Here is a 22,408-nt window from a genome sequence, read left to right on the forward strand (position 1 = left end):
TTATTCTCTTTTGACCCTAGGCTTGCCCTAGTGGTCCTGTTACTCACCTTTGAGCTTGTGTTTTCAGGTTGGCCAACAAATGACCAATGAGACCAATTCTTTTTGTTTGAGCTTGCCTAAATACCATGACTAACTTGTGTGTCTTGTAGGTGGCTTGGCTCACATACATAGAGCCTTGTGCCTTGCACATCCATGTGCCTCTAATTAACTGTTGGTGTCTGTTTCTTTTTGCTTTGTTTGAAGTTGCATACTAACATCTGCTTGACTGTTTCAGGTGCTTTTAGTTGCTTAGTTCCTTGTGAACTTTTTGCTTTGCTTTGCTTGTATAAGCAATTTGCATTGAGGTATGTCTCTTCTTCTTCATGTAGTCTGGAAGACCTAGCCTGTTACTTGGCCAGGCAACTGTCTGAAGTCCTCCTTAAGAGGCAATGTTTGTGATTGTTTACTTTTGTCCTTGCATAGAGTCAAAGTCCTCCTAAGTGAAGAGGCAATTGGTGGAAGGTAGGGATATGCAATCTATCCCCCACTATTCAGTGTGTCATTTGCTTTGCTCACACCACTGTGTTGGTGCATTACAGATAAAAACCCAAGATATTGTGCAATTGCACAGTTGAGTCAGTCTTAAATGTGTAGAAGGGTTCCCACTTTCTGAACCCACACATTCTTGTCAAATGCTCTCCCAGGCCAGGGATAGAAGCAATGAGGCACACCCCTCATCTCCTTTCATCTGCTTCACCTTAGCCCCGCAATGGCAAGGTTAAGAGCAACATTCACCCAGTTCCAGAGGTTTGTTTGTTGAGGTTGATATGACCCCTCGACTAAAACCTAGCCTTGTTTGAGCCACTTGCTTGTATATAGTGTGTGCTATCTGTGCTTGTAGGATTGTTTGACTTGCTTCCTATGCAAGTTAGGATTAGTTTAGACTTGCTTCCTGTGCAAGTTAGGTTTTGCTTGGCTTGCTTCCTGTGCAAGTTAAGTGTGTGTGTGGCTTGCTTCCTGTGCAAGTCATGACTAGGATAGGCTGGCTCCCTGTGCCAGTTAGCTAGAAACCTTAACTTAGGGATGATTTGCATGATAACATCTAGGCTCGAGTCGTAGTCTCCCTAGTTGTGTCTCCCTCTGTTATCTGGTTAGGCTAGTCCTGTATCCCTCTGTAGGGGAACTACATCGCCCTGATCTTCACACCAGATGAAGTATGTAGGCAGGAGATTGAGCTGATCTCTCCGGGCGCCTTTTCTTTTCTTTTGTGTGTGTGTTTGACAGTTATAGGCTCGAGTCCCCGACTCCCTATCAACTTGTTGTGTTGTTGTGTGCTTGGAAGCCGATGTAAGTCCATCGAGTGGCATTTGGGTTCCAGTGTGTGTGTGTTTAGGTTCGGATGTCAATGTAAGTCCAGTGATTGGCATTTGGGCTCCACGTTTGCCTCTTTGCGTGTGTTTTAGGTTCGGATGCTGATGTAAGTCCAACGATTGGCATTCAGGCTCCACGTTTGCCTTTGCCTTTGTTTGTTTGCGTGCGTGTCAGCCGAGCTACGAATGCTCTGATTCTTCTCTCGTCCGAGAAGATACGTATGCATAGGATGCGACATCCTAGCGAGCATGTGTCGTTTCCCCAGTCCGAACTACTTCGACTCTGATGTCTATGCCTGATAGACTAAGTAGGCCCAGGATGCGACATTCTGCCGAGTCAGTTTCAGTCTTGTTTTCTTGTGTCTCTTTCAGCCAGTGTGTGTGTGTGTTTGAGCAGTGTTTAGCAACCAATTTTCCTTTCTAGTGTGCGTGGATCCCGTAGAGTACTACGGATGCGTAGGGGTTCTAATACCTTCCCTTCGCATAACCGACTCCCGAACCCATACTCTTTGGTCGTGAGACCATGTTCTTTTCCCAGGTTTACTCTGAGCGTTTCCTTTCCCTCTTTTGGGATAAATAACGCACGGTGGCGGCTCTGTTGTTCTTGTTTCCCGCCGGTTTTTCGCGCGATGCGACAGGTATACATTCATACTAGAATCATTACCAAGTTACATTTTTCTAAACCGTTTTCAAAATCAAACGAGATAAATACTTTGTATACATTCATACGAGAATCATTACAAAGTTAAACTCTCTTTTCGAAACATTTTTTAAACAATTCACGAACACTTTTCAGACAAAAATATAAGTGATCCAGCAATTAAGAGCCCATGGATAACCATGGATACAAAGGGTGCTAACACCTTCCCTTTGTATAATGTACCTCCCGAACCCAAAATCTATTGAGGTCTTTCCTGTTCTTTTCCACCTTTCCTTATTGGATAAAAGAAAAGTCGGTGGCGACTCTTGCTATCCGCGACATTGCGATAAAAAGCAAAACACCCCAAGTCAGTTCACCGTATGACAATAGTATTCCCATTAAAAGCCCCATATGTTTATGATACTAATTATCTTTATAACTGACTAATTTGTGTCACCAATTTTTTTTATGGATGTTTCATGATTCTTAATTATAATGTCAAAGTTACTTTGATTCTCTCTAGAAACTTTTCTTCTAACAATGTCCATGTATGGATCGTACCACTATGTAAACACTACAACAATCTTTTGCTCTTCCAGTTAATGAAAATCCAAAAAGTCTCAGCTTGCTCTGACTTTCAGTTACTCCATTTGGCTTACACATAGAGCATGTCTCATAGAATTGTGTCAAATGCTCTCATGGGTCTCGAACTACGCTTTTGTTGAACTATTTGTCTCTCAAACCTGCAAGAATAATATTCTTAATATCAAAAATAATATTCTTTTATCAGTCCTCATGCAATAGTCACACATGGTCTTTCTCGATGGTGGAATGGCCATAATTTCTTTCTCTTGCTCACATTCGTGATATGAAGAATTTGGAGAATTTTCTTCTTCCACTTTTTCTTGTGTTGCTTATGCTTCTCTGGTTGCTTTTCGATTAACTCTAGCTATCTTTTAAATCTCCGAATCAAACGGCAATAACGTCGATCCTAGACCTTGCATACACAATTAGAAAATATCTTTGTAGCATTGCACCAAATAAAACGTAAAATAATAATAGAATTTGAAATAAAATAGAAATAAAAATAAAACAAACAAGAAAAATAAAAATAAAATGAAACCTTTAAAACACCTAAATTGTCTTGCTGAAATAATTCAACAATCTCCGACAATAGTGTCATAAACTTGATAGAATTTTAGCAAGTGTACTAAAAATTATCGCAAGTAATAAAATGATTAGTCTCCACAGTGATTATTGTATTTTAACAAAACAATCGAAACGTGTTTTAAAAGGTCAAATTGGGGATTTCGCAATGATTTGGTTTGAACAGGAAAAATAACTAAGTGTTTGAAAATATCATATTAAAAACGATTAGATTTTATTTGAATACACTAAGTCTCATTGCTTTTAAATTAATCTTAAATATGACGAACTAACACAACAGTTATACTCAATTTTTTGGCGTATAACCCATTAATTTATACGACAACTCTCTAATTTCTTAGGTCAGTTCGAAGTTAAATTAGGAAAAATTAAAATGTTAATTCACAAGCCACGTCTTAAAATTGTTTATTCCTAAATCAATTACTAAAAAAAACAATTACTCTAAATCAGGGTTATAGGGTTAGGATAAGTCTACAATCCTAAATTTAATTTATACTCTCGTTAACAAATACAAAATAATTCACAAAAGAGTAACAAAATAAAAAGTGCAATATCAATTTAAGTAAATAATACATAAACAAATCATATGTTCATCATACAAAGGTTCATCTCATAAAATCTAAACAAAATGAAAATTAATTACTCATTGGAACAAAATTCATACAATAAAGTAAAAGAACTAATACATGAAATTTCAGAAGAAAAAAAATGGTATTTGAATGATGAAAATCCTTCGTTCTAGAGTTCCAATATCTTCTTTCATTGTCAAAAATGCTTCAAAATCTGTACAAGAATGTTCACAAATTTCAAACTGTCAAAAACTATCAAACCGTCTTTTAACGTGTTAGAATTTGGACTGGATCGTGCCACAACGTCTTTATGTTGTGCCACTATGTGCTGGCAACTTTCACATTGTGTCGCAATGCCTTTATGTCATGGCGCGATTAGCATATTTCTTTGTCATTTCTGATTGGCCACGAATTTTCCGGTAGCTTTGTGCTTATTCTTCACAAATTTCTTCATTTTTCTTTCTTTCTCTTCTTTCTTCATTTCCCTTCAATTTCCTCTCAAAACCAAACCATTTTAAGTTCAAATTATATCAAAATATGGTTAAATGTTCAATAAAATTAAATGATGACAGACAGTCATCAGGGATTAACATGTGTAAAATCTCTTATTTGTTGTTGTAAGAAGGTTTGTGGACATATCTTAAAAGCTAAGATATTTTATCAGTCGAACTCCCAAAAAGAAATTTTTAGGGATAGAAATAGGTCAATTGATAGATCGAACATGTATAAATCTCGGTGCAAACTCTTTAATTCTATCTCTTTACTTTTTGTTATTTAATTTTTTTCCCTATTTCTTTTGTTGCTTTATTTCACTTTCATTGTTGAACTAATATAAATCATTTTCAAGAAAATATTTTAAAAATTAATCTTAATTTTTTAAAATCACAATTCACCTCATTTCTTATTTCTTATGTTTGTCACTTGTTCAATATGAGTGACTTGGATGGTTTTAATATTCTCTATTACTAAATCTCTTTTTGTTGATCCAATGGAGGGTCATAGGGTTTCTTTTACAGTGGGATATATTATTGTGACTTGTTGTCTCTTTTTCTTATGAAATCACACATGTATTTATCCCCCCACAAGCAACTTTTAAGGATTGATGTCGTGGTCACTTGGCTTCTGGCTAACATCATCAAGATCAACTAGGATAATGGAGTAATTCAATATATGTTGGATTTCAGAAAGAGTGATACTTGGTTTTATTATAGGACCTGGACCTGATCAGATACTCTCATGGAATTTGGTGCAAATCTTTGGAAAAAAACATGAAGTTCTTGTGGATACCAGAATGTATTAAAGATCACTAATTTACTTGTCTCATTCTAGATCAGACATTACCTTCTTAGTTAGTGTAATAACTCAATTTATGCATTCTTCTTTTGAAAAACATTTTGAAGTTGTTTATAGAACTCTGAAATATCTGAAAGTCAATCAAAGAAAGGATTTATTTTTTAAGAAGAATAGTGAAAGAGCTTATTTCTTTTATATGAAGTTGTAATCTTCCTATTTATATTAACTATTGGTGAAGAATAAAATATATATAGGAAACAATTTTATTTTTTTTCAGAATAAGACTTGTTCTACAGCAATGAACAAGAACAATAGGCAGGAAAATATCAGCAAAGCAAGATTAAAATAGGTTTGAAGAAACAGAATTAAATATTTAGTCAAATGAACAAGTCTAGCTAGTTTTACAAACTCTCTCTCAAACACATACACACGTCCTTATGTCTTATAGATAAAATCAAATAAACTATGAACAGTATATCAAACTATTCTGCAAAAATTATTGAAATAAACTGAAAAATTTTATAATACTATAAGTTATTTTTGCAAGTATGTCAAAACACTAACATAAATACTTATATCATTAGATAAAACAATCTGAAAATGAATAATTTAAATATAACATCTTATGACAGGTGTAACATAAGCTTAGGTTCAGGAGCATGCAGGTTTTTGCTGTTTGTTGTCTGTTCATCTAGACTTAACAAAAAAGTTTCCTTTTCATAAATTGTATTTCTTGTGTCACCAACAATGGTTTCCTCAGCAAAATGATGACCATGGCAGACAAATGCAACATGTGTGCTTGACGCTGCGTGCTGCGTATACAAAATTATGGATACAAACATGTCCTGGCAAATAAAAGTGATCCCACCGTGTCAAAAGAAGAACCACCTCCGACGTTTCTGCGAGAGTAACATGCATGTTATGGAAGTCACATCATCACTATATATATATATATAGAGAGAGAGAGAGATATAGATATAGAGAGATAGAGATAGAGATAGATAGAGAGATAGATATAGATATAGAGAGATAGAGATAGAGATAGATAGAGAGATAGATATAGAGAGATAGAGATAGATAGAGAGATAGATATAGAGAGATAGAGATAGAGATAGATAGAGAGATAGATAGAGAGTGAGAGAGTGAGATATAGATAGATAGATAGATAGTGAGAGAGTGAGATATAGATAGATAGATAGATAGAGAGTGAGATATAGATAGATAGATAGATATAGATATAGATATAGATAGATAGATAGATAGATATAGATAGATAGATAGATAGAGAGATAGATAGAGAGATAGAGAGAGAGAGAGAGAGACCTTTTCTTGCTTTTTTGCTAATAGAATAGGCTCAGAAAGAACTTCATTGTCTATATTCTGAAGGAATGGCTGCACCTTTTCTTCCAACAGCTCATTCACCTGAAGGTCAAATCAAACATCAGTCAGCACTCCGCACAAAAAGATACAAAATTCGCATGGAAGAAAAGGCACAAGGTATGCTAACTACTTGAGCGCGAGCAAACAAACAAGAGATGAAAAGAGAAAACAGATCACCAACCTTTTCTTGACGCCATTTAGTTTCCCACTGTACATTCAATATGTTTTCAGAGATTTCTCTTTGAGCTTTGAGAAGAACGGTCATTTCCTGGAACTTTTCTGGATCTTTGAGATCCTCCTCGCCCCAAGATGATGACCTCAATGGAAGGTCAAGCTCCTGTTAATTCTTCTTGGTTAGTTACATCCTCGTTTCAGAGCAATAGTGACTACAATTTACATTACTTTTCAGAACAAAAGCTAATGTGGGTAAAATGTGGAAGAGTACTATAAGGGTGAAGTGCAAAAGCTAATTTCAACTTATATGAAAAGTTACTATTTAGAAAACTCAGTCATTGTAAAACCAGTTCATAATTATGCACATCATTGAAAGTACATAATCATGCGCCAGATGATTATGCAAATCACTTGAGCATAGACAAATTTGAATTATCATAAAAACAAGAAAGGAATAACTAGCAAATGTGAGATGAAGATAGTGAATACATACACCCCAATTCGATGGTCGTGGTGGAGGATCAAGCTTCATAACCTCTTCCTCCAGCGCCTTCTTAGCCTTATAGTAAGGGACATTTTTAACTATGACAGGATCATCCCTTGCTCGGTCAGGATCTATAGATATCAAGGCCTGTGATAATAGTACGATTATTAAATATATATTAAAAGAAAAGCAAAATTGAGCAAGACGGAAGACAGGGAATTTGAGATGCTATCATTTCAAATATATGAATAACACAGAATATCAAGCATCCTAATTAAAAAAATCACCTTGATTATCACAAATTGTAAATGATAATCCATTTTTCATTTATCAACCAGATGAATACCAAATGTTGCATAGCTACATTTACGCTGCTCGTGTCCGTGGCCAAGAGCATGGCCAGCCCCGACTACAAGCAACGATATTTAGTGCACAGTATAAGAAACTTACATCCTGCAAAAACTCCCATCCTGGTTTCCTCTTGGCCACCTCATCTCGTAGTTGATCATACCGCCTAGATTCCTAAACTCGTTCACAAAAGAAAGACAAAATAATCAATTTATGAAGGTAAAATAAAAAGAGCTTTGAATTGATGATTTGATCAAATGCTATAAATGTATTTGGTGATGTTGAAATAGGCTGCATGATTGCCTGGTTAACTTGAATAAGCTAGCTGTCCGAGGGGACCAAATAATCAATTTTACATGTTACAAGATCAGAGGTGTTATGCACCTTCTGCCTTTTCTTCAAATTCATTTTAAGTACTCAATCTTGTTTTCTGCACCACTTTCCCCATCAATCTAAAACACTCTATATTTTTTTAATAATAATCAACAACAACAACAACCAAGCCCTATCCCACTAAGTGGCGTCAGCTATATGGATCAACTTCTGTCATACTGTTCTATCTCGGGCCATGCTTTTATCCAAATTGTTAATCTCGAGATTTTTTTTAATAACTTCTCTTATAGTTTTCCTAGGTCTTCCTCTACTCTAGTTATTTGACTCCTCTCAGTTTGATCTACTCTCCTTACCACAGAATCTACCGGTCTTCTCTCTACATGCCCAAACCACCGAAGTCTATTTTCCACCATCTTTTTTACTATAGGTGTTACCCCAACACTCTCTCTAATCTTGTCATTTCTAATCTTATCTTGTCCAGTCTTACCACACATCAACGAAATAAAATTTATTCAAGGGTTACTCCAGCCCATATACTAGAACAACCATATAAATGTTTCTTATTACAATTTGACTAACAAATCCATGAGCCTAACACAGCATTGAACAAAATACGAATGGGAAGCACCAGATTTAGCGATAAATAATGAGTTATTGGTAAACAAGAGACACTATATCGTTCAAAGAATGTCTTCCAAAAGATTATGATTGTCACTTAGAGAAATTACTGGAATTGAAAATAAACTTCAATACTTTTCATCACAAAATTGGAATGGAAATTGCTTGAAAAAATTTTGTTCTTTGGTGTTTCTCTACTTCAGAACACGTTTTCAAGTCAATTACCCTCCAAGTAGTTATGTACTAGCATTGATAGGTCAAAAGGGATTAATTTGAACAAGCAAAGAGGACGTATAAATGGAAATACACAAAAATATCGAAACCAATAACATGAAAAATTAATACATTAATAATAGTTGAGCTGAAACTGAAAAATAAAAAGGAATGTGAACCAACAACCTTATACTCTGACCATATTGCCTGCTTTGTATTATCACCATAGGTAGATCCAGACATAATCTGTGGAAAGGTAATCAACCAAAATGCAGCAATACTGGGATCTTTCATGCTGTGCCTTATGTGCTGAAAATATTAAAAACATAAAAAAGTATTAACAATACCGTGTCAAATAAGAGTGAGAATCTGAAGTGAAATTCATTCTAGTTTGCATAACTAATGCTACCTTTGTCCTAAATATAAGACTCTCTTGTGTTTTTACCTTGTCTCTTTTTATAAGATCCCTTCCAAATTTTAAAATGCATTAATTATTTCTTTACCAGCATACTCCTAATTATGTTGCATCTTTTTCTACAATCTGCAATAAATACTCTTATACAGGCATAAAGCATTAACTAATTCTCTCCCTTAAAGGATAAACATATAAAATTATACAAATTCTCAACAAAATCAACATCACAGCCAACTTTATTAATTCTCATGACTTGCACAAAGGGGTCTTATATTTAAGGATAGACAGTTTGCTAAATGTAAATCTAAGAGAAACATTTGTGGTAATAGTCTAATATTGAGGCTAAGAAATGAGAGTATAAATGTTGGGGATCAAGGTTTGTTTTGGTAGTATGCGAGAGGTTTCTGCATTATTTGCCAATAAAAGCAATTGTCCGCATAGAATCAGATTAGAATTTAGAAATAACGACTTATTACCTCATATGGATAATCCATCTTTTCCAAAACCTTTAAAGCTTGCCATGGGGGCTCCATAATCTGAACAAATAAAGGACACATAACAATGGTAAGAATGGATGATTTAAGTTCCAAAAACGAATCAGTAAAAATTAACATTCAATAAGCAAAAAAAAAAGGTATCAAGGAATTAAAGAAACAACTCACACCATCTGCTGAAATCTTAAACGGCAATTTGTCTTTGCATTCAGGACAGCCCATTACACCCTGTGCATTATCAATAAATTCTTAAACCAAAAATCACAACAGCATTGGCATGCAAAATTATTTGGCCAAGCATATTGACAGTTATTATCAATTCCAGATTCTATCCATTCAAACAACCATATAGGGTGGAATGTTTTATGCTCATGTCTAACGGTGATGGAATTTAGTTTGTACCGTTGCATCGCAAATTGGACAGTCTTTTGATGGTAATGGTATCTGAGGATCCAATGAGGCTGGTATATGCACTAACTCAGCCCGGTTGTTGACAATGGCATCTGCAACAGACTCGGCAGTCGCTTTCTCTCCCCTAAAAGTGAATGAATTGAAGAAAAAAATATAAGATTAGCTAGAAGAGAGAATCCAGTGAAATTATGATAAAAATATGCTATTATGAATCAAAATGGAGGGAATTACTAACAGAAAAACAATTTACTACACTATCTTACACCAAAATTGATATAAATCAGATAGATGTTTTCTTATTTAATTAACAGCAGACATTATTTCTCTGCATTTCCAAAAAATTAGTTCAACGTAACTTTGAGGCAACTTCTATACGTGCAACGTTGATCACTTTAGATTGAACTAATTAGACAGGTAACCAAAAATGACCACAAAAGACAAAGATTGCAGAGTATTCTAATACAGATAAAATCTCAATTTATAGGATTAAAATCAATTGCTTGACAACACATTTGTGACATCATTATTAAAATTTTCAACAATAACACCAAATAAAACACAAACTGCATAGGAATAATGTCTGTAAACTCTAACTTTAACCACATGGAATGCAACTCACCTCTTCAAGGTGCAATTTTTCACTTGATAGTGCACCTTTCCACTTCCTCGACACATGGTACACCGCAAGGCCTGCCATCCATTACACGTCCCACAGTTCCTGTTCTTGATAACTCATTTAGTTAGATTTCAATAACTCCAAAGCTAACCAACAACATACACCAATCAAAGATTAGATGCATCATGCATTACCTCTTACATATCACCTTCCTTCCCAAATTTAATGCAATGTCATAAGTCCCCAAAGTAGCAACAGCCTACAACCAAGCCATGCAACAATACTCATCAGCAACTAAAGATGAAAATAAAAACAAACCAAAGAACTAACTACAGTGATACTTCTACACAATGCAAATCCTGCAAATATCAAAAGAAGAATGCTAGCAACAAACTCTATAACACCTTTTTTTAATACACTCCTTATAATTTGGTAATTTCACATAGTCCTAAGCTTAGTGGTAGCCATTTACAAATTGATGCACTCACATGAATTTCATCAAATAGTGCAATAGAGGATGTATAAGCAGCATTTTTCATTTAAAAAATAAAAATTAAAAATCCAATTTAATCAAATTACCTAATCGAAGCAGCACCAACACTTCGCATTGAAGTTACGCTAATGTCAATAATCTCGGTAATGTAGTTACTACATTACATTCAATTATTCCATTTTTTAAAATTATTACCGGTGTCATCATGTTAGTGTCTCTATAGTGTCTAGTGTCTATGTCCATCGAGGTGTTAGTGTCTCTATAGTGTCTGGTGTCTATGTCCATACTTCATAGCAAATTACAAATTTAAAGAAAAAAAAGTTCCCAAACAAGTAACATTCATTTCAATTTTAAGCATAGCAATGGACCTTTAATATGCATGTCCTCAAATACCCAAAAACTATGAAAAGAAAAACGTAAAAGTATCAATAATTTCCACTAAAACCCAAAAAAAAAACTCAACAAAATAACAGAATTTACCTAAAAAATTATAAAATTTGGAGAATAACCCAGATAAGAGAAATGCAAAAAGAATTGAATTTTGAGATAAAAAGGCAAAAGGGTAAAGGGAACTAACGAAAACAGAAGCGGCAGATAGTTTAGAAGCAAGTTCAGGGACACCATAGCCACGAGGTGCAGAACCAGCAATGTCGATTGCAAGAGTTAAAGGGGTGAAGAGAATCTTAAAGGGGAAACCAAAAATGTCACTAACGGTTTCGCCATAAGCCTTATTGAACTCCTTGTAGCGATCTCCGATGTAATTCTGGACGAACTGGCCGAAACCACCGCCAGGTTTGGGCATGGCGTGGCGGCAATAGAGTGAGAGTGGAGGAAACAAAGTGGATAGAGTTATTGTTGTTGAAGAGGGAATGGAGTTTAATAAGTTTCACTATTTCATTTCATCAAACTAAGCAAAATAGCACTGACTTCACACTGATAAATATATTTACTACCATATAAATTTTATTTAGATATATATTGAAATTTGAAATGATTTATTTAATTATAAAATGAATAATAATAATTTAAATTTAATTTTGATATTTGAAAATAAAAATTTTATATTTCAAATAAAGGTAATTGTTAATTAAATAAAATAGGTATTTTGATAATAATGGTCCGTAAGAAAAATAGAAATTTTAATATTTAAAAATAATTATTTAAATAAAGATAATTGTTAATTAAAATAAAATAGATATTTTGTTGACATTAATTCGTGAGAAAAAATTAAATTTTTATATTTGAAAATAAGAGTTATTTATCTCAAATAATAAAAATTATTAATTAAAATAAAATAGATGTTTTTCTAACAGTGATGTGTAAGAAAGAATGTTAGTTGTGTGTTTGGCTATTGAATATTATCTAATTTTATAAAATATATTCTTAATTTTATTAAAATTTAAAAATATATTAATTAATATTTTTAATAATAATAAATAAATATAATTGATTAAATTTATCGTAAAATAAAAACTAAATATAGTATTATATATATTTATACACCAATAAATATTTAATAGGATAATCATATACTATAATTATAATGATTGGAATGAGGTCGTGTGTCATTAGAAAAAAAATTGAGACATTGGTTATTTATTTATTTTTTACTTTTATCAGTATAAATCAATGTAAAAAAAACAATTTAAATAGTTTGATGGTAGTTAATTTTAATAAAAAGATAATTGATACTTAGAAAAGAAAAGGAAAAAAGATAATGAAGTGTTAAAAGATTAAAAATTAAAATGAGAAAGTATAGAAAAAAGAAATGCGAAGGAAATTTAAAATTTAAAAAAAAATTGTGAATAAAATAAAATGACATAGTAAAAGATGAGAAGGAGGAATGAGGAGAAAGTATGAATAAAAGGAGAAAAAAAAATATGGAATTGAACACAATTTGAAATTTAAAATTTAAAATTTGAATATCTTAATAAAAAAGGAAAAACAATTTGAAGGGAATGAGAGATAATAAAGAAGAAATGTAATAAAATGGTTGAATAACTTGTATAATTAAATTGAACACTATAAAATTACTGAAGTATCATTTTTGAAATGTAATTATATTGTTTTAGTAGTTATATAGTTGATATATTTTCAAAATTTACTCGCATAAACAAAAAGTTTATACAAATAGAGTTTATTTTTATTTTAGTTTTTATAAAAAGTTTTTCTTTCAAATAAATACTAGTATATAATTTTTTTTTTAAAGTTTAACTAAGTCCTTCATTTCATTTTTAAATTCTAATGTGGTTATTTTTAAATGCATTGTTGTTGTTGTTTTATGTATCAGTTTTTTATATGAATCATTTAAAAAATTTAGACAAGTTTGTAACTCTTTTTTCAAAAAGTTCTGGAAAAAATAGTTTATATAATGTTCTTTTCTTCAAGTTAATAATTATTCTCGATCTTAGTTCTTTTCTTTAAACAAATTCAAAAGTTAAGGTTTTAATTAAATTTTAAAAATTACATTGTCATATGTATTCCTCGCTCCCATATCAATTTATGTAATGTGAGAGTAGAGTATATGAATTTATGTTTAGAAATGAAAAGAAAAGGTTCTGGATTGCCTAAGATTATAGAGAAATTGATGTGAAACTCTCTTATAGAACTAGATTTTCGACTATTTTCTCGCAAACACTCTCTTCTTGAACAATCTAATATGAAACTTTCAAAGCTATAGTGAATTTGAAACCAACTCGATATGCCAAACTCGTCGATGTCACTTCTAAAGTTAGTAAGGCCTATCCTCCTTCACCAAAGATGGATAAACTTGTCTTTGTGACTTCTTCTTCCGCTCCATTGTTGTGAGATCTGGCTTCTCCCATAATTAACCTAAGAGGATCATAAGCTTTTCCAACTTCTCAACATTTGTCTCCGCCTTATCAAGGTGAACCTTCAAACCGGCTTCTTGTACAACCTCTAGTATATGGAAATAGATGTTCCCCAACCTCCAATTGCTACAAGCCAATCTAGGCATGTATGGAGCCACTAATTTGTTGAACAACGTGTATAATATGGTGCACCAACATAAGTCCCAATTTCTGACAGACGAGATCGTGAGAATCGAAGAAAACTTATAATATGCCCCTCCAAGAGATAGCAACATACGAGGAGTGGCTTCGCACAAGTGTCACATCGAGATATCAAAGGCAATCTCCATCGAGCAACCACGGCACGTGAAAATATTCCACATATCCAAGTTGTTGTCGACGTAGTGATACCATATTCCTCCTTCTGGATTTGAGGAAAAGGGATGAAGCCATACTCCACTTGAAGCTTGTAGTCGTCATAGGTCATTTACACATCATTCTCAAAGAAGAGGAAGGTATGACGTAAATGCAATTATTGTAGAATGAATAAGGAATTCGTTGTCTACACGCATCCTTGATAGTAGAATCCCTAAATCATTGGAGAAACCTTTGATCAACTACAAAGGAATTGAAGACCCTGACGAGCATGTAGAGCACGTCGATAACAAGTTGAACTATGACCATGCCCATGGGTCATAAAGTGTAAGATATTTGCTATAACTCTCAATGAAGCGACCATAATGTGGTACAAGACCCTTCCAGACAGAAGCATTGACTTGTGGAAGCATTATTGCGACTCTTTCACTGCCCACTTATCGCCCAAAAACATAAACCTATAACTAAGGTGTTCCTCAGCGGGATTACATGGGGGAAGAAATAAACCCTACGCGAGTACATTGGCCATTTTACTAAAGTGGCTAGCAATCAGAGGTTTATACGACGAGCTAAAGTGTTGGATATTTAAGAGAGGTTTAAAGTTGGATTGCATATTTTGGGAGAAACCGGGTCTCGAGGGAGCTTATAGTTTAAGGGACTTGTTAAACATGGTGCAACCCTATATGATATGGGAAGAGGAACTCTTGTACGATCCGAAGTATAGAAGTGTTAGAACAACCACAATGATTCTTTAACACTTAGGATTTCTAAGATATACAAAGATAAGAATCTTAAGAGCTTGTACAATAAACAGATAAAAATTTAGCTCAAAATTTATACTAAATGCATTTTGTTATATTGTTGGATAGTTGTTAACCTTCCTTCAAATCTCCAACTCCCTTTTATAGAGGCAGAGAAAGAGTCGTTGAAAAGTTGTTTGTACTGAAGGAGAATTTGCGACCCAAAGCGCAGCGGAAATTAAAATTTCTCCTTTAGAGATCCTTACGAATGGTCATGATCAGTGATAGAATATTTACCTCTTGTGACGGTTGAAACCTTTGGTGCAGATCTCTTGTAACGATCAAAACCCTTTGATGCAGATCCACGAAACGATCACGAACGTTGAACGATGACAACGTCTCTACTCAGTCCACACGAACGGCTTCCTTCAATCTCAGTGCTAGCTGGTACGAATGAAGGCTTTGAGTGAGAGAGAAAGAGAGAGAAAAACGAAATAATGCAACCGCCAATTTTTGCTTCTGCACAAGGGTTCTATTTATAGAACCACTTGTGTGGGCTTCAAGCTAAAAGCCCACTTAAGTGTATTTTGGCTCATATCTTATAATATGCCCAAAATCACTTAAGCACATGGTACCTTACCATATTTCGTATTCTACTCAAGTACACCGTACCTTACGATGTTCTATAATTCACTTAAGGGCACCGTACCTTACGGTATTCCTTAGTTACTCTATCTCTCATCAATCTGTCCTTTGTGTGTGACCTTGTAGGTTTTCGTGACGTTGGCAATTATATTAAATCACGCATTTAACATAATAAACAGTGAGCGGTATCTAGCAACACATCACTGCTACCCAAGACACGAAAATGTCATGTGATCTGACAATTCCTTCTGTGATAATAATTATGTGTATAATTACCCTTTTGCCCTTATGTCTATATTGAACACAAGGCATAGACCGTGTCATCCTTGTCCAGTTCAATATTGGGCCCATAGACACTTATCCTGTTATGCAGGATGGGCAAATTCCATCTAGGTCACTCATGTCCCTCAGCATGCTTCGTGGAGTACCCATCAACTGTCTTTATGGTTATCCAGTTACGGACAACGTTGGATCAGCAATAAAGCACTCGACTCTACATCTAGGATCCATAGTGGTTTCAGGTCGAAGAGTGGAATACACTATTATCACCATGAGAATAACTTATGACACTTTGCATAACTTTCTATATAGTATTCTCATAGCGGGTCAATCCGGTATAAATATTACTCCTAATATTCATACCTATGTTTAAGACTTGATAACTCTTTATCCATGATCCATGAGATGTGATCATCAGTCTACAAACATAATAGTCTTAATGCTTTAATGTTATCCCACTTCACACTAAAGCTCGACTACGGATACTTTAGGAATAGTGTCCTTATGTTTAATGTGTTCTCATGATTAAGTCACACTTAATACATTAAACGGACTATCTATTCCAGGGACTTTATTAATCAACCATAATAAAGAGAATGCCTTTTATTATTCGATACAAGTACCAAAATGTATTGGCCTCTAGGGCTTACACCAACATGTACATGTGATCTTTGAAAAGTAGTAGCTCCAAGAGAGAGACGTTGGAAGATTAATCATGTTAAGATCTTCAACCAAGGTGTAATAACATACTATACTACTTCTTTTTCATACTAGATATAAACCAAATGTTGGAGAGGACTAGCGAAATCACACCAGCTTTCCTTGAGCCTTGCACTAAGAGACTCTAGTTGACTTTTTTTGTAAGTATGGTGTTGACAAGATATGCCTGCTATAGAGACATAATACAGACCAGAAGCTGAGAACCTTAAGTTGGGGTCTTTAGAGTCTGAGCTATCACCAGAGGTAAGGATACCATGATCAGAGTCCGAACCTTCAGAAGCTAAAATACCACGTTTAAAGTTTGATCCTTCAGAAGCTGAAATAACACTTTCAAAGTCATCAGATTCTGATCCATCAGAATCTGAGACATTCAGCTTCTTTACACATGCTTTTATCATAGTCAATTCTGAGTTGAATATTAAGCTTATGATCCTACACACTTGAACATATGTTAGTATACCCAATTATTCTTTAAGTACATTGTTATCATAAAAACCCTATGTATATGGACAATTTTGTTCCAGCATATTTGGTTAAGCTAGATGCTCCTATTGATGATGCATAAATTAAGCGTGCGATTTTTATTATGCAGTCGTGGAAAGCTCCATGTCTGGATGGATTTCCAAGTGGTTTTGTTTTTCTTCCAAAAGTCATGGGGTACTATTGGATTAAATGTGTGTATATTTGTTAAAGATGTTTGGATGAATCCAAGTCATTTAGTATTTGTGAATCAAAATCATATATGCTTAATTCTCAAAGTTGATCATCTAGAGTTTGTAAGCTAATTTTTTTCATATTTCCTTGTGCAATACCATTTACAAGACGGTGAATAAATTTATTGTTGAAAGACTTAAAAAATGTACTATGATAGTAGTGTCTCATTTTTAAATCGGTTTTGTACATGTGATGTGCTTCTTGTTTTTCTTCTCTTATATGCTTTCCGCAGGTGCATAAAATGTATCGAAGTATAAAAGGTTGTAAAACCCACAGAGAATTTATAGTCAACTTAATTGATATCTATTGTCGCTGTGTAAATTTAAGGTTGATCGAATTTTGGATGAGAAGGGGAATTAAAACGGAAAATAAAACAAGTTTGTTTATAAAAGCAATTAAAAGCGACATAGGAATATGGCTTGTGTCAATCAATAGTACTCACACCTAAGTCGAATTAATTAATTGAATTGGGACAATAATTTTCTTTAATAGGAAGAAACTTAATTTAAATGAACTATTTGCGTTCGCTAAATCGAAACCTAATTTTATTCTAAATTCTACACTTCCGTTGTCGCGGTTCAGTTTGTTAAAGTATAAAACTTATATTTTTGAAAATTAAGAACTTCTAATAAATTAAAAAGTCGTTTTCGGGTGAAAACTGATTTAAAGGTGATATTAGTTATCGCTCGCGTAGCACCAGAGTTCAAACTTAGAGATGTCTGATATTGCAGTACATCTATTCCTATAGACTCTATTTTTGAAAATAATTGTTTTTGCAATTTAAAATAACCTTTAGTTTCGCTCTTAATTTAATTAAAATCTGCTTTTTTTATATATATTTTTCATCTAACACACAGGTTCCTCTCTTTCGAAATGGAACAAATATCTCTAAATTTAATGTTTTTGCGTTAAATAATTCTAGTTTAAAACAGTATAAAGATCAGTCCCAAAAAACACTACGCCAAAAATGACTTTTAACAGCGCATCTTAGACAGCGCTTTTAAAAGAAAGCGCTGTCTAAGGTTAAAATTAAAATAAAACACGGAAAATGTTCCAAAAAAATAATGAAAGCGCTGTCTAAGGGGGGGTCTTAGACAGCGCTTTCTAAAAGCGCTGTCTAAGACCCCCCCTTAGACAGCGCTTTTAGAAAGCGCTTTTAAATATAGACCTTAGTCAGCGCTTTTGATAAAGCGCTGTCTAAAGTCTTTAAATTAAAAAAAAAATTAAAACCAAAAGCGCTGTCTAAGGGGGGTTTAGAAAGCGCTTTTGGAAACTCTTGGGTTTTTCAATGAACCCTCGTCTCTCTCACAAAACCGCTCAAACACCGCCTCTCAGACCTCTCTCTCGCGTACTTTCTACCTCAAAGTCGCTCATCAACGAACCCTCTCACGCTCTCAAACTCAAAGAATCACTCTCTCTCAACTCCCACGATATCTCCATTAACAAGCAAGTGAAAAGGATAAAAGGAAAAAAGGAGAAGCTTTTACAAAGTGTCACGGCGGTGGTGAAAGGCGTGAAGAAGCTGGCCTCCCAATCCAGGTAATCGATTTTGGGGTTTTAGGGTTTTGTTTGAGATTTTCCGCCTCCGATTTTCTGTTGTTGATTCCTCCTCTCTTACTGATTTGCTCTCTCTATTTATCTCCCAGCTTAGGGTTTCGAATTGGTGCCCTTGTGTTCAAAAGCGTATCTCTGCAAAATCCTCTTTGATGTTCTCTGCTAACAATGGACGGCGAAGAAGAAGATGAACAAGTGATAGCTGAAGAAGTTGAAGCCATGAAATCCGTTTATGAAAACGATTGTACCATTCTCAATTCCATTCCTCCTCACTTCCATTTATCCCTCAAACCCAGAACCGCTGATGTTTCTTCTCACCAGGTTCCCAATTTTTCTTCAAACCCCTAATTTCATTTTTTTTTAACTTTTCATAATTCTAATTCAATTATTCATTAATTAATCCCCATTTTTTAAATTGTAAGTAACTTCACTACTTCACAAGAACTGAGTGAAACAAACAACACCAGCATTTCATCTGTCACGTAACTAAACATGGAAATCCTTCCCATTCTCTCCGATTCCTACACTCTAGGTTTCATCGGCGCCGGAAAAATGGCCGAAAGCATTGCCAAAGGCGCCTCCCGCTCCGGCGTGTTACCCTCTTCCCGCATCGTAACCGCTCACTCTAACCCCTCTCGTCGAGCCGCCTTCGAGTCCATCGGCATCACCGTCCTTTCTTCCAACGACGATGTATTCCATTTCAACTCTTTTACTCTTTATCGCCGATCAGTTACAATTGCATTTTCATTTTCTCATTTTCTGATTCATTCTCTCTAGGTCGTTCGTGCCAGCAACGTCGTCGTTTTCTCGGTTAAACCTCAATTAGGTATTTCATCGGTTTCAACGTTGTTTCGGAAAGCAACGTCGTCGTTTTATTGACTAGCTTTTTTGTTTTTGTTGTTTTTGTTGTTGCAGTGAAGGACGTTGTGTTGAAATTGAAGCCGCTCCTAACTAAGGACAAGCTTTTGGTTTCTGTTGCTGCTGGAATCAAGTTGAAAGATCTTCAGGTAACGGAATCCATTCGTTTTTCACCTTCATTTCTGCATCTAGAGTAGAATTTATTATTATCATTATTATTAAATTTAAACAAGCTTGAATTAATCTGTTTATACAAGTTACATATATTCAATTTGCTGTAAATAAGCTGAAAATAATTTATGAATAGTCATAACGAATTATAAATTATTTTTCTAAGCTTTTTCAAGCATTTACACAAGTGTTTATCGCAGAAAATAAGCCTAAATCAATTTCTAAACACCTTATTAATGTGTGATTTGGTTACTTATAGCAGTTTTGGTCGATTTGTATTCTCTTCATATTCATATGCTTAAAGGTGTCTGTATAACCAAATTAGTTCTTGAATATCTCAACTTTTTTGCAAATGTATTCTTTCAACTATGGTAATTCAGCGTGATACTTAGTATTAGATGAGTTTGAATTTTTGAAAATAATATATTTGTGGATAAATCTACGCAAACAAACATTTGTAGCAACCAACGTTATATAAACTGACAATTTCAGGAAATAAGTTAATTAACAACTTGTATTTATGTTATTGACCAAAATAGTTGATGGAAAGTTACTGTTTACCCACTTAATATTGAGAAATTAATATAACCTAACAAAGGGTTCTTGGTTTCTAAAAGCTAAATGAGGCGAAATATTCCCCTGTAAATCTTTTCTGAGGCTGTGCAGATTGTTTGCATACTTCACATGTTTGTGCAAGTAACTTTTCTCTTTGTGAACTTGTTTCCTTTTCTTTAGCCTTACAGATTAGTTAGGTTGCATATTTTTATTGAAATAATTGTTTCATAAAATGTAGGAATGGGCTGGCCACGGAAGATTTATAAGGGTAATGCCAAATACACCTGCTGCAGTTGGCCAGGCGGCATCAGGTATTACCAATTTTTGCTGCACTTAAGAATACATTGTGTTTTCTTCTTTAGATATTTTCTTTATGTAGAGTTTAGACTGTGTGCTGTGTACTTATTTCGGATCACTTGGGTCTGTAGTTTACATTCTGAATTCTAAATTGTCAGTTATAGTTCATATTATTGCTCTGTGAGTGCAGATGGAATTGTTTAGTATAACTTTATTAAACTTCTAAATAAAAAATCTGATTAACTAATAAAGACAAATACAGAAAGATTCATATACTTTCCCCCCCTTGTTCGCCACTGTTCATCTGCTCCTGTCAGCTGTCTAGTTCATCATTATTGACAGGACATTTTCAATACTCTTTTGGCATCGAAGGTTGTCTCATAGAAGACTTATTTAATTTTAAGATAATCTAGTGTTCAGTTTGTTCTGTAGTCTATCCCTGCATTTGGAAGTAGACTGGTGTTTAATATTTGTATCATATGCTTTTCTAATATTAACAGCGTGTACTATTTAACATTAATTAAATTGTAAGTAACTTGTTGATGCTTAAATATATACGCATTAATGGACAACTTCTTTTGCATATTTAACAATTGCTTATCGCAGAATTTTCAATTTCACACAACTTTGTTTCTGCTCCTTGCCCATTTCATGATATATATACCGTTCGGTATCTAAATGTCAACTTTGTTTATTGTATATATTTCCAAATTCCTTTTTTACGTTTATAACACGAGAGTTACCGCTGGAACGTAGTAAAAGCACGTATTGTGCTTCAAATTAGAAATTAAAATAGCTGACTTTTTTCTATCTTAACTAGCTGTAGTGTTGGCTGGCGGTGGTCACTCTGCTAATGGTGTTGTGGCCCAAGGCTCCCAATCTGAAGGGGATTCTAACAACACAACTGTGAGTCTGCTTTTGTAGTTCTCGGTATCTTCATATCTACATTTTTTGATATCTCAGTAATGAAAATCTGTTGCAGATATTTGTTGGAGGGCTTGATTCTGAAATCAGCGATGAGGATCTCAGACAACCGTTTTTGCAATATGGCGATGTTGTCTCCGTGAAAATTCCAATCGGTAAAGGATGTGGCTTTGTTCAACTTGCTGACAGGTAACACTTGTGGCATTGCCAATATCATCAGTAGTGTCTTATTTTCGCCTCGCTTGCTATATACGCCACGTTTTAATGCCTTCTGCTCTTTCTGTAACAGAAAGAATGCTGAGGAAGCTATTCAGGGATTGAATGGAACAGTGATCGGGAAGCAGACCGTGCGTCTTTCTTGGGGTCGCAGTCCGGGAAATAAGCATGTGAGTTATATTTTCTTCTTCTACGAACTCAATTTATTCGTAATCGGCCTTTTTTATTATAAGCATTACAGGCATGATCAATGCATCTATGTATTCCGCCGTTACTGATAGTTTGTTATTTATTTTCTATTATGAATTGAAATAGTTCTCTAATTTAATTTGTTGGAATCTGACAGTGGAGGAATAATGATTAGAATGGAAACCATTATGGCGGGCAAGGTTACGGTGGTCACGGATACGGAGGCCATGGATATGCTGCTAGACAGAATCAGGATATAGCGATGCAACAACCTGCAGCTGCAATTCAAGGGGCTTCGTAACGGAATCAGAATCAGGATATAGGATGAACTTTATTGCTCTGATAAGTGAACTGTAGTGTTATT

At 34.3% G+C, this 22,408-nt stretch overlaps 2 protein-coding genes across 2 annotated transcripts; one reads left to right on the top strand and one right to left on the bottom strand.

Moving 5' to 3' along the window:
• Nucleotides 1–5,572: 5,572 nt before the first annotated feature.
• LOC127086318 (uncharacterized) lies at nucleotides 5,573–11,913 on the bottom strand. The gene is made up of 12 exons (XM_051027067.1): nucleotides 11,575–11,913; nucleotides 10,699–10,763; nucleotides 10,508–10,606; nucleotides 9,880–10,012; nucleotides 9,646–9,705; nucleotides 9,460–9,519; nucleotides 8,755–8,877; nucleotides 7,507–7,578; nucleotides 7,066–7,203; nucleotides 6,580–6,735; nucleotides 6,342–6,440; nucleotides 5,573–5,917 (listed from the first exon to the last, which is right to left on the bottom strand). Exons 1-12 carry the CDS (start codon nucleotides 11,797–11,799, stop codon nucleotides 5,891–5,893), a joined length of 1,257 nt encoding a protein of 418 aa, XP_050883024.1. The 5' UTR covers nucleotides 11,800–11,913; the 3' UTR covers nucleotides 5,573–5,890.
• A 7,343-nt stretch (nucleotides 11,914–19,256) lies between these two features.
• LOC127086319 (pyrroline-5-carboxylate reductase-like) lies at nucleotides 19,257–22,358 on the top strand. The gene is made up of 8 exons (XM_051027068.1): nucleotides 19,257–19,524; nucleotides 19,612–19,660; nucleotides 19,750–19,841; nucleotides 20,657–20,729; nucleotides 21,536–21,621; nucleotides 21,698–21,828; nucleotides 21,929–22,025; nucleotides 22,202–22,358. The coding sequence occupies exons 1-8, from the start codon at nucleotides 19,327–19,329 to the stop codon at nucleotides 22,217–22,219; spliced, it is 744 nt and encodes a 247-aa protein (XP_050883025.1). The 5' UTR covers nucleotides 19,257–19,326; the 3' UTR covers nucleotides 22,220–22,358.
• The last annotated feature ends 50 nt before the right edge of the window (nucleotides 22,359–22,408 follow it).

Source organism: Lathyrus oleraceus, chromosome 5 (assembly GCF_024323335.1).
Source record: "Lathyrus oleraceus cultivar Zhongwan6 chromosome 5, CAAS_Psat_ZW6_1.0, whole genome shotgun sequence".
NCBI lineage: Eukaryota > Viridiplantae > Streptophyta > Magnoliopsida > Fabales > Fabaceae > Lathyrus > Lathyrus oleraceus.